Source organism: Octodon degus, unplaced genomic scaffold (assembly GCF_000260255.1).
Source record: "Octodon degus isolate 3935 unplaced genomic scaffold, OctDeg1.0 scaffold00080, whole genome shotgun sequence".
NCBI lineage: Eukaryota > Metazoa > Chordata > Mammalia > Rodentia > Octodontidae > Octodon > Octodon degus.
In genome coordinates this window covers 7,985,045-7,997,703 of record NW_004524656.1, presented here as the reverse complement: position 1 = coordinate 7,997,703, position 12,659 = coordinate 7,985,045, and the positions used below count along the sequence as shown (strand labels likewise).

Sequence of the window (12,659 nt, the reverse complement as noted above, 5' to 3'; positions counted from 1 at the left end):
ATTTATTTGATACAGGGTCTTGCTATGCAGCTCAGACTCATAGTGACCTTCCTGTTTCAACCTCTCCAGCACTGGGATTATAGGCATGTGCCACCACGCCTGGTTTCAGTGGCCAAAGGCACGGTGTGCCTGGGGTTCCAGGGCTGGCATCTAGTACTCAGGATCAAATCCAGGGCCTTGTGTTTGCCAGGCAGGCACTTCGACCTCTGAGCTATCTCTCCAGCCCTCTTGTTTATATCTTGATTCCCCTCCCCCCATTCTGCTTCCCTCCCTTTAACCCTTCTTTCCCTCCTTATTTACAAAAGCTTTGTTTCCATTCTTTGGTTATTTTTCTTTCCTTCTCCCTCCCTTGGGATAGGTAACATTTCTTGGAGGCAGAGTGTCTCACATTCTGTGAAATGTCAGCACCTTAATCTAGAAACCATACTTGACAAGTGCTTGTTTACCCTGATACTGAGGCCACTGTTGGGTCCTCCCTCCCTGTCCATGGGTCTTTTCCTTTTCTCTTTCTCTTTTCACACTAATTAAGAGGATTAAATATTCAGGTGCCTTCTTAAGCCCCTAGGCAGTGGGCTCCATCTGCTGCCCTGGTTTCGAGGTTCCTGGTGTCTGCTGTGTGCTGAGGTGTGAACATTATGCCTACGAGGCTTCTTAGGTTCTGGAGTAGGATCCGCTTCAGCTTGTGTGCCGCAGAGAAGAACCCTTTTCCTTTGGTCCTGCCTTCTCCCTTGGGGGTCCAGGAGCTGAGGAAGAGGCCAATGTCTGTGAGTCGAAAGGCGATCACCTCTGCTGTCCACTTCTCTGCTGTCATGGTCACAGAGGACATAGTCACAGGTCTTGATGGAGGCTGGTTGGGATCCACTTCTAGGAATCTGGAATAGATTCAGGACAGGTTCTGACCTTTTGGATGGTGGGGTCTTTCTAGTCGAAGAGGGCCCCTTCAAACTCGCTCCTGCAGGGGGGAACAGTGGGGACAGGAGAGGTCAGCAGTGCTGTGCCAGACTCCTGCTGGCTGATCGCACCTCATGCGGCAGGTGATAGGCTCAGAGCACAGCAGCTGCGTCAGGGGGCAGCTTCGCTCTGCTTTACCAGGCTCATTATGGAAGCTGTTGCGGTGGAAGTTAGCGGACTTGAGGTGGTGGTGGTGGGCCTAGGGGTGGGAAAGGTGAGCGATTCTAGAACTGCACATTCAGTGGAAGAATCGGCTCCACGCCTTTCTGGGGCTGGCAACCTTGGGTTCAGGTTGGACTCCTCTCAGTTCTCTTGTGCTGTTGTCATGATGTCGTCAGCTGGGTGATGTAAGCAGCAGAAATCTATTGTCTCATGGTTCTGGAGTCTGGAACTCCCAGATCAAGATCTGGTCCTGGCTCCTGCCTTGCTCATGGCCTCTGTCTAGCTGTCTTCACTTGTGAAGAGAGAGCCCTGATTTGTCTTCCTTTACAAGGGCACCCATCCTATCAGCCAGGGTTCCACCCTTATGCGCTCATTTAACCTCAGTTTTCTCCTAAAGACCCTGTCTCCGATAAAGTCACATTGTAAGTTATAGTTTCATTGTTTGCGTTTTGGAGGGACACAACCTAGTCTGCTCTAAGTCTTTTTCTTTTTCCTTCCTGTGTCCTTATTAAGCCTGACATCACTGTATGCATCCACTGTGTCTGTCCCTTCTCCAGGCCTGCTGCTTCTGTCCTAGTTTAAGTCCTTATCATCTTTCACTTGTGTGGCAGTCTCCTCAAGTGGTTTTCCTGGCACCAGGTTCTCATTTCTTCAATCCTACCAGAGTTCTTTTCCTAAAAAAACTACCCAGTGTCACTTTTCCCCCCAAGGCCTCAGTTGACTCCCCTTTGGAGGGCAAGGTGAAGGCATTTTCAGCGGTTCACAAAGCCTGCCTGTGAGTGGGCCCTGAGCTGGCTTCCACCCAGTCCCTGCCACGCGTGCTGTCAACCTGTGCCCCAGAACACTTGCTCCTGCACAGAGCGCTCCTGGGCTATGATGCTTTCTCATTCTTCACTGGGAATGTGTTACTCCTGTGTTAGTGTTCCTGGTGGAGGGTTTTAGCACTTCCCTTGCTGCTGAGGTTGTGCATGCTTTCTCCCCTGGACCACAGGCTTCCTGAGGGCATTATTGGATGTAGTGGTGTGACGATGCACTGGATTGTGCTGGTATGTGGGGGTCTGTGTTGGTGTCACTGGGGTTTTCTAGTTGGGGGTTCTGTGCTGTAAGTCTGTCTACTGTGTGAAGAGGATGTGAAGCCAGTCTCTGAGCGAGCAGCCGTGTGGACCTTTCGTGGTTTGGGTGTTCAGCAGCCTTTGGGAGCTGGACCTCAGTGAACTTTCCCAGGTGCAGAGCCTGTGAAGCCTGAGTTCTGAGCTTTTGCTTTACATCCTCTCCTGTGCCCGGTGCCCATAGTGTCGCTGGCCTAGTTGGCTTGCAGGGTCTGGTCTGATCTGGATCCTCTACCACTCAGGCCAGTTTCCCCCTTCTGAGCTCAGTCCCTGATTTTCTCTGTGGACGGGGGTCTCTGGGGTCTAGGTGTTCAAGCCCAGGCCAAGCATGGCTGGACGACCCGTCCGCATAGGAGACCAGCTGGTTCTGGAGGAAGATTATGATGAGACCTACATCCCCAGTGAGCAAGGTAAGAGGCTTGTGGGATGTTCAGAGTTTGTCAAGGGCAGTGATAATGTCTGATGTCTGGTCCATATTGGTTCCTTCAGTACAGTGTATGGCGCAAGAAATGGCTGGCTGTGGATCAGGAGTCAAGCTATCTATAGTCCCTGTGCTTAACTTGGCTTGTTGCTTGTTATTATAAATAAAGTTTTATTGGAAAATAGCCACAGTTATTTGTTTCTGTATTGTCTGTGGCTGTCTTCAAGCTGTGTAACATAGCTCTGACGACAACATATGACCCATAAAGTCCATAGTGCTTACTATCTGGCCCTTAACCAAAAAAAGTTTACCAACTTGGGGTTAGATCTTTTTTTTTTTTTTTTTTGTGGTGCTTGGAGTCAAACCGAAAAAGATTAGGTTTAAATGAAAATGTAGGAGGGGATATTATGAACTACAGTATGTCCTGATGCCAGAGCAAACCCTCTGTTTTTTTTAGTGCTAGGGATAAAATCCAGGGCTTTGCACGTGCTAGGCAGGAATACTACTTCTGACACTGGGATTACAGGTGCATGCCACCACACCCAGTCTCAATCACAGTCTCAGTGTGCCCCGGGAGTGGGGCTGGCAAGGCACGCTGGGGATCGAACTCCAGCTGCTGCATCTGCCTAAGCAGGTGAGCTATCTGGCTGGCCCCCAAAATTTATATTTATAATTACCCTTTCACCCTTTGCTGCTGCTCAGCAAGTCAGGTACTATTATTATACCTGTTTTGTAGTAAGGAAACCAAGGGACAGAGAGGTTAAATAGTTTTCTGTAGTTACACCATTTCTACAGTGGTACAAAGGATCCTTACACGTGTATTCTATGTGCAAGACCTGGTCTTTTAAATGCTGTATTATTTTTTGGAGTGAAATTTCAATTTTGCAGAGTTGTGGATCTGGACATGTTTTGTGGCCTGTGACCCTGTGGAAGTGGACTGAGAACCTTGGAATCCCCTGGGAGCCCATTATCCCATATAGTAACTTTTTTTTTTCCCCATAATTTTATTGAGAAACAAATAGCAATGAGACAGTTTCAAACCAAATTGGTAGGACAGTTTCAATAATTAACACATTGCATACATTCTTCCTAGTGGTTAATTGCTGTATAAGATGCGGACTTGATATCCTATTTACAAACACTATTAGAACAAATTCCACTATTCATTAAGAGAATGTAACTATATATCTATCCTAACCACTTTGAATACACAGATACAAAATGGACATTCATCTGTATCCCCTTTTTTCGTTAAGTTCCATCATTTAAATATTATAGGTGTGTACCACATAGTAACTTTGGACTTTGCTTATAGTGTAGTGTGTTTGTTCAATTGCCATCTAAAAATTTTTTATTTTTTTGTGGAACCAGGGATTGAACTCAGGCCCTTGTGCTTGCCAGACAAGTGCTTATTTTACTGAGCTATCTCCCTGGCCCCTTAGAAATTTTGAATTTTAAATTGTTTTGGTGCAGAAGATTGAACCCAGGACTTTGTTCATATGTTCTACCATTGAGCTATAGTACACTCAGCCCCAGAATTTAAAATTTAAATCTATCAGTCCATCGTAATACAGCCTCTGAACTATGCATCATAGTTACAAAAGCCTGTCCCACTCAAGTGTACTTGTCTCCTGCGTCTTCTAGTTTTGCTCCTATACCATTACTGGGATGGCCAGCCTCCACTTACTGACTTGGGTGCTGTGTGTTTGGATCTACTTTCTCTCCTCTTTCACTATTTATTCATGTCACTGCTCTACTCTTAATTATTGAGGCGCCATCATAAGTTGTAATGCCTGGTAGGCTAAACACAATGCTCTTGTGCATGATTTTCAAGGTTTTTCTTGGCTATGGCTTACCTTCCCTTGAAATTTGGAATTGCCTTGTCACATTCTGGGTAGGGTTTTATAAATGGGGGAACTGTTGGTGTTTGGAGAAAATTGTGATTAATAATTGAATTAATTTAGGGAAAACTCTCATCCTTATGAAGTTTTGCTATTCAAGAACATTGTATTTCTTTCTATGTGTGTCTTTGTTTTGCTGTTTTGGAATAACTTTGTTTTCTTTGTATTGGTCTTAAGCATTTCTCGCTCACATCTCTCCTTCCTGTTCTTTTCTTCTTCATGTCCTTACACATGGTAGGCAAGGACTTTACCACTGACTTATATCCATCGGCCTGCCTGCCTGCCTGCCTGCCTGCCTGTCTCTCTATCAGTCTGTCTGAGACAGAGTCTCCCTATGTGGTTTGGGCTGGCCTTGACCTCATGGTGATCTTCCTGCCTCAGGCTCCTGAGTGCTAGGGTTACAGGCATACACCACCATGCTCAGCTCTACTTTTATTTTGAGACAGGATCTCTCTGAATTGCTAAAACTGGCCTTGAGTTTATGATTCACCTGCCTCAGTTTCCCAGAGTACTGGGATTACAGGCATGTATCACCATGCCTGGCTGATACCTGGACTGTTTCTTAAATACATGTTGAAACGGTTCTAATATGAAAATGCAGAATTAAAAATGCTCCAAAATCTGAAACATTTTGGGTGGAGCATTTCTGATTTTGAATTTTCATATCAGGGATGTATGTCCAGTAAAGTCTATGCAGATAGTCCAAAAACTGAAAAAAAGATCTGCACTCTGAAACACTTTTGATCCTGAGATTGTTTTGAGATGAGATACTAAGCCTGTGTTGTTGTTGTTTTTCGTTACTGTTGTAAACGCGGTCAAGGTTTTTCTGAGGAAGTTTATTTACACCTGCTCAGCCCACGTTTAGGTGTTCTTTTTTTTTGTTTTTTTATTGGGGGTGTGTGTGTGTGTGTGTGTGTGTGTGTGTGTGTGGCCAGCTCAGCCCACCAGGGGGCGCGGCTGGCTGGCATGTGGTGCTGGGGGATCGAACCGCGGTCCCTGTGCTTTGCTTAGCTTAGCTTGTTCCAAGTAGGTGCTTTAGACCACTGAGCCATCTCTCCAGCCCCACGTTCAGGTGTTCTAATCTCAAGATTTCATTTTCTCTTCTTGGGCTAGCTCAGTGGCTTTCTATCAGCTCACCGCTTATCCTTGGGCCTTGTCCAGTCTGCGTGGCGCCTGGGGGCCTGAGTGACCAATGCATAAAACATGTTCCTCTTGAGCTCTGCTGTTAGAGCTGCTCCACGCTGTCAGCATAATACCCTGAGAGGGCTGGTAGGGCCTTTGGTGACCTGGCCCTTCCACCTGGCAGGCCTCATTGCCAGCCACGTGGGCTTTCTGGAAGTCTCCAGGTACTAGGCCGCGTCTTCCCACAGGCCCTCTGCACGTGCTTTCCTGCCGGCGTACTCTTTCTCAGCGCTTCGCCTAGTACTCTTCACCTCCTGCATGTTTCACTTTAGTCATTGCTGGTGGGATATGCTTGACCATTCATTCTAAAGAAGCCCGCCAGCCAGGCGTGGTGGCACAGGCCTGTAATCCCAGTACTCAGGAGGCTGAGGCAGGAGGATTATTGTGAGTTGCGACCAGCCTGGCCAGCTACAAGGTGAGTTCAAGGCCAGCCTGAGCGGCATCAGGAGACCCTGTCTCAAAAAGATAAAAAAAAAGAAAGAAAAAAGAAAGAAAGATATAAGCCTACCTTTACCTTATTATTCTCTATCTCTGACATCCTTTCCTTCCTTTACTGTGTTTGTTGGTAGCTCTGATTCCTTGGGTATTTATCTGTTTACTTCCTTGCTGTGTGTCTCTTCTATTAGAATGTAAACTCTGCAAGGGCAGCAACCATTTTTTTATTTTTATTTTTATTTTTATTTATGTGTGTGTGTGTGTGGCCAGCTCAGCCCACCAGGGGGCGGGGCTGGCTGGCATGTGGTGCTGGGGGATTGAACCGCGGTCCCTGTGCTTTGCTAAGCTTGTTCTAAGTAGGTGCTTTAGACCACTGAGCCATCTCACCAGCCCCAGCAACCATTTCTTATAGTGACTGGCAAGTGGGAGGCACTCAAAAGTATTAATGAAGTCAATGAATAAATCAGTTCTTGGCTAGCCAGGTTCCAACTGATCTTTTGAAAAAAGCAGTCTTTGTTTCCTAGTCCTCCTGTATGTCACACTCCATTGAGATGATCCATATTTGTGATCCTCTCTGGCCTGGGCTTAAGCACTGATGCCCCTTGGGTATTTCTTTTCTTATTCCTGGGGCCTCCAGTGACATGTTCCAGTGGTCATCTCACCTGTCTTTTCTTAAAAGGGAACTAGCTCTTAATTCAGTACCTGTATCTCTCCTGTGTCTGGGGATCTCTGTCGAAAGAACTCTTATCAATTCTTGATTCTAAGAGTATAGTGGAAGTATTAGGGTCTGAACTACATCAAAAAATGGAAAAGAATTACCTGTGGAAGAGAAGACTCAGTGAGTGGGAAGAGGGCTGAGTGTCAGCTGCGTTCTCAGCTCGGGCATGTCCCTGCTTCTAGACAGAATTGGTACCTGCCTCCCTCCTGCCCCAGGGCATGCCGCGCATCACCGTCACAGCACACAGAGCCTGGGTTCTACTCTTATTTATGTGTTTCTGAGATCCTGAAAGGACCCCGTCATCTGCAGTTATTTAGCACGTGTCTGGTTATTGAGTGACAGGGACTTTGGCACCAAGCTCTTGCAGATCTGGGGAGGGCTTATCTCCTCTGGTGAAGCTGCCCTCATCCTGGATGGTTCCAGCTGTGGCTTTGGGGTTCTTCCCGAGCTTCCTGCTGTGGGGAAGGTTTGGTTTTTGTCTTTGTTATTCTTGGTTTTAGAATCTATTGCTGGGAGTATGGGGATAGCATGTCCTGATTCAGGCGGGTCGTTTTATTATTTGTATTTAGAGAGATAATTTTTCATCATTGAAGAAAATTTGGAAAATGAAGGCAAAGTAGAAAATGTATTGATGATGATTTTAACTTTTTTTCCTCTCCATTTCCCTCTGTCCCTGTCTTTCTTACCTTTTTACCTTCCTTTTTCTTCTTGCAGAAATTCTTGAATTTGCTCGAGAAATTGGTATTGATCCCATCAAAGAACCAGAACTGATGTGGTTGGCACGGGAGGGCATCGTGGCCCCACTGCCTATGGAGTGGAAACCATGGTAAGTGGCAGGGGTGTGCCCCACTGCCTGGGACTGTCAGAGGCAGAGGGCGCTGACCCTGGGACGGTGATAGGACTTGTGTCTAGCTGTACCCCCAAAGCCCCATGCAGTCATGAGGCAGATTTCTAGAGTTTGTGGTTAACTCAGGAGCCCCTAGGATTATGGGTGTGAGCGCTGCGCCCGGCCTGGGACGACAGCCTGAGGCGATTGAAGGGAGACAGACTTCCTCTCTGTTGCCATTGCTGCTGCTACTCCTCCCTTTTGCTCTTGCTCTTTGCCGCCACCAAGAATGGTTGCCCTCTGCCGTGTGCCACTCTGCCTTGGAGCCAGCTGAGTATGGACTGACACCTCCAGTAACTGTGAGCTAAATAAACCTTTCCTTCCTTCATTTTGGGTGTACGGTATTTGTCCCAGCAGTGAGAGAAGAATGGCCGAGACTGTTAATGGGCCACCTTTTCCAGGCCTGTACTGCATGGCTGGGGACTGCACTGGACCGTTCTCCTGCTAGTGCTTTGCATGTCGCAGGCCTGGGCAGAGGTTGGTGTGATGGTCCTCATGGTGGAGTCTGGCACTCATTCTGGGGCCATGAAACTGTTGCCCTTGTTTACGTCCTCTAGCACCCACCTGAGGTGTCTTTTTGTTGTTGTTGTTGTTTTTTTTTTTTCTGGTAGTAAAGTTATTTTATTTATTTTTTATTTTTTTATTTTTAGAGAGGGTCTCATTATGTTGTGCAGGCTGGCCTTAAACTCCCTTATGTAGCCCATGCTGACTTCAAACACAGAGATGCTCCTGTCTCAGCCTCCTGAGTTCTGGGATTATAGGTATGGGCCACATGCCCAGCTCATTTTTTTAGTACATGTCTGTGGTACATAGTAAATGCATTCCCAGTGTGTCATTGTTGTTCCTCACAGACCAATACTGAAAGTGACAGCTACCTCCTTCGCATGTCCAGAATAGGTGCTGTTGTCACTGGGGCTTAACAGTGAGGCTGCCGAGACTGGCAGAGGGTTTCATCTTCCTGGGCAGTCCATGGCGCTGCTGTCCCTGAATCTCTGTAACCCACTCACAAAGACATTCCTGTTTGTTCACAGATATTTTCAATTTCAGTTAAAGCTCTTTTTCTTTTCCCCCCATTAATGTGTCTGGTGCAGGGTCTCACTACGCAGCTCGGACTCATAGTGATCCTCCTGTTTTCAATCTCCTCTACACTGGGATTATAGGTGTGCACCACCATGCTTGGATTTGCTTATCAGCTCAGTGTGCCCCAGGGGTGAGGCCAGTGCTGCCTGTGCGACTGGGGATCGGACCCTGGTCCCTGCACTTGCCAGAGCAGGCACTTAGCTCACTGAGTTATCTCGCCGGCCCCTAACTAGAGCTCTTTTGACTGCCAGGGCAGAGAACCATCCAGGTTTTCTCAGGGCAACAGGTTTAGGGGGAAGAAAGTGGCCAGGGTGAGGAGGCTGAAAGGAGCTGTGATGGCTGCCGCCGCCTTTCTCCTTCTAGGCACTGCGCGTCTCCTCATGGCGACAGTTTTCTGTGCTGTCCTCTTCACTCCTGCGTCCCCTGCACAGTGCATTCCATGTTGCCTCTGTAGGCTGAGCGACGTCATCGGCTTCCTCCCTCAGAGTGGGGTTTCCTACGTTTCCCCACCCTCAGCCCCGCTGGCCAGCCGGTCCTCCGGCTCTCACCGTGTCAGCGTGGGCTGTGCTCCAAGCGACGGCAGCTGGTGTCTTACTCTGCTCGGCTGAAGCAGCCGAAGTCCTTTGGGCTTTTTCTGACGTGGTGGCCTCCTTGTTCTCTTGATCTTCTTAGCTACCTTTCCTGGATCTTCTCCAGTTTCATGACATCCTGGAGGACATCTGCTGGCAATTTACATACTATTTCAGGTGCTGAGGACTCATGGTTGTGTTTATAGGATGAGGTCGTAGGGAGGCATTTGCTGTTTTGTTTCTGGTAGCAACCCCGAAGGAGGGCAGGACACCGTCACTGGTGAAGCTTTATGCTACTTGACTTCATGGACCTGCCAGGGTGTCTAATATTCCCTGTGCTATACGGAGAACATGAACTAGCATAGCTCATATATATATGAAACACTGTACACCTTTTCCCAAGGATGATTACTATTAATTGGTACATTCTTTCTAAGTCTTTTTATTTGTTTGTTTGGTGTTTGAGACAAGGCCTCACTATATAGTTAAGACTGGCTTTGAACTCAGGTAGCCCAGGTCGACTCAAACTCATAGAGCTCCTCCTGCCTCAGCCTCCTGAGGGCTGGTATTATAAGCATGTGCCACAGTGCCTGGCCCTTCCAGATCTTTTCAAACACACACAGAGGTGCTAGTTTGGTTTTTTTTTTTTTTTAAACATAAATGCTAGGCCAGGGAGATAGTTTGGTGGTCTAAGTGCCGGCCTGGTAAGTGCAAGGATCTGGGTCAGTCCTTGGTACTGCATGCTATGCTGGCCCTGTACTGGGCTGGCCATTAAAACCAGGCATGGTGGTGCATGCCTGTAATCCCAGTGCTGAGGAGGCTGAGATAGGAGGATCACTATGAGTCCAAGCTGTTTAGTGAGACCCTGTGCCAATTAATCAATTAATTTAAAAAAACACCTTAAGTGCCGTGTTCTATATACTACCTATACTTCTCTATTATGTCATGAGGCGGGCTTCTAGAGTTTGTGATTAACTCATGATCCACTGAGATTGTGGGTGAGAGGACTACTACACCCAGCCTGGGGCAGAATGCCTGAGAGCTATTTAAAGGAGACAGACTTTCTCTCAGCTGCCCTTGTTGGTACCTCGTTCTTCTTAGCAGCTCTGTCTTGCTCCTACCTAGGAGCCTTACGTGAGCCGGGCAGGTGCTCCACTGCTGAGCTATGTCCCCATCCTGGCTGTAGTACTCTTCCATTGAAGGACACTTGGATATTTCTGAGACCGTCCGTGTGTGTAAGGATCTATTTCTGGAGTCTCAGGGTTTCCCATTGATCTCTCTATCTTTGTACCAGTCCCATTCTGTCTTGATTACTGTGGCTTTATAATGACTCTTGAAATCATTTAGTGTGAGTCCTCCAACTTTGTTCTTTCTACAACCTTTGCATTTTCTTACGAATTTTATAATTAACTTATCAGTTTCCTGTTAGGAATGCATATAAATTAATTTGGAGAGAATTGACTTTTTTCTTTTTTGATAGTGGTATTTAACTCAGGGCTTTCCCACTGATCTACATCTGCAGCCTTTTTATTTTTATGTTTTTTTTTTTTTTTTTTTCCGGGGGCGGGGTACCAGGCTCGAGCTGAGGACCTCATGCTTGCCAAGCAGGCACTGTACCACTGGGCTAGAGCCCTAGCCCTCTCAGCCTTTGTAAATTTTTTATTTTGAGGCAGCATCTCTCTGTGTTTCCCAGGCTAGGCGTGAGCTTTCAGTCCTCCTGCCTCCACTCCCCAGCGTATTACTGATGTTCTAGGCATGCACCCCGTGTCCAGCCCAGCACTGACATCTCAGTACTTGGCTTTCTCAGTCGGTGAACATAGCTCTGGGCGTAACTGTGGACTCTGCTGTGTCAGGCCACAGCTAACAACCTGTTTCTAGCTCTTTAGTTTTTCTTCAGTCTAAGAAATGGTTTATGGGTTGTTTTGTGTGTACATGTCTTGCCTATCTTTTATTAGATTTATCCTTAAGTAGTCAATATTTTTTGATGTGTTTGTAAATGTAATATTTCCAATTCCCACCTTTGTGTTGCTTTTATATAGGCATAAAATTGGTTTTTGTATATTGATCTCACAGTGTGCAACCGTGCTAACTCAGTTAGGTCAGAACGGGTGGCCTTTTTTCTCTTAATTCCATCAGACTTTCTACAGGGCTGATTGTGTGTTCTGGGAATAAAGACATTTTCACTTTTTCCTTTCTAATCTGGTTCACTTTTATTTCCATTTCTTGCCTTCTTGCACTGAGTAGAGACTTCAGTTTTATTAAATAGAAATGATGACAAAGAATATTTTTGCCTTTTTTTCTCGTCTTAGGCAAGTGTTTAGTCTTTTATCATTCAGTAGATGTTAGCTATAGGTTGCTTATAAATGCCCTTTGTCAAGATGGGAAAATTTTCTTGTGTTCCTTCCGTGCTAAGATTTTAAAGCAGGGATGGGTGTTGGATCTTATCAGTTTTTTTCTCCCTCTATTGATAGGATCATATGACTTTTTTGGTCTGTTTATTTAATCAAGTATATTGATTTTTCAAGTGTTAAACTAATCTTGTTTACCTGGGATAAACTCTGATTGCTCACACTGTATTATCTTTTTTATATCTTACTAGGTTTGATTTTCTAAAATTTTCAAAATATTGAGGCTATGTCCGCGGGGGACATTGGTCTGTAGTATCATTTTTCTTACGTATTTGTCCCATTCTATGAGGCCAGATTAACATTGGCTCATCGAATGGTTTGTGAATTTCTTCCTCTTCAGTTTTTGGGATGTGCTTGTATAGGATTAGTGTTATTTATTCTTTAAATGTTTGGCCTAGTGATATCGTCTGGGCCTAGAGTCTTTCAGGAACAACTAAAAATTTCAATATGTATAGTGATTGTTCAGGCTGTTTCTTTTTGAATGAGCTTTGGTAGCTTGTGTCCTGAAGGAATTTGTCTATTTGTCTATTTTTTCTTTTTCCTTTTCATTTCAGCAGTGCTGGGAACTGAACCCAGAGCCTTGTGTGTGCCAAGCAGGTGCTTAACCACCGAGCTACATCCTCGTCCTTTTTACTTTTGAGACAGGGTCTCCATAAGTTGCTCAGGCCGGCCTTCCATTTGCAGTATGCCCTACCCCATCTCAGCCCTCCAAGCAGATGGGACTACAGGGTGCAGCACTGCATCTGGCTCCCTGTCTCTGTTGGTATTGGTTTTTTGTATTCTTTCTCCCTCTTCCTCCTGCCCTCCCCCACCCCCTTCTCCATTACTCTGGCTGTA

The 12,659-nt window shown here is 46.2% G+C and overlaps 1 protein-coding gene across 9 annotated transcripts in view; it reads left to right on the top strand.

Annotated features, from left to right (window-relative positions):
* Cep164 (centrosomal protein 164) overlaps window positions 1-12,659 on the top strand; it is a 78,227-nt gene that overhangs the window by 10,222 nt on the left and 55,346 nt on the right. For 8 of the 9 annotated variants that reach the window (XM_023721148.1, XM_023721149.1, XM_023721153.1 and 5 more), the window contains exons 2-3: window positions 2,530-2,632; window positions 7,594-7,705. In XM_023721148.1, coding sequence (XP_023576916.1) covers window positions 2,551-2,632; window positions 7,594-7,705 — 194 coding nt within the window. In that variant the 5' untranslated portion in view covers window positions 2,530-2,550. Of the gene's footprint in view, window positions 1-2,512; window positions 2,633-7,593; window positions 7,706-12,659 lie in introns of all 9 variants that reach the window. The other variant, XM_023721147.1, reaches the window with a different exon arrangement.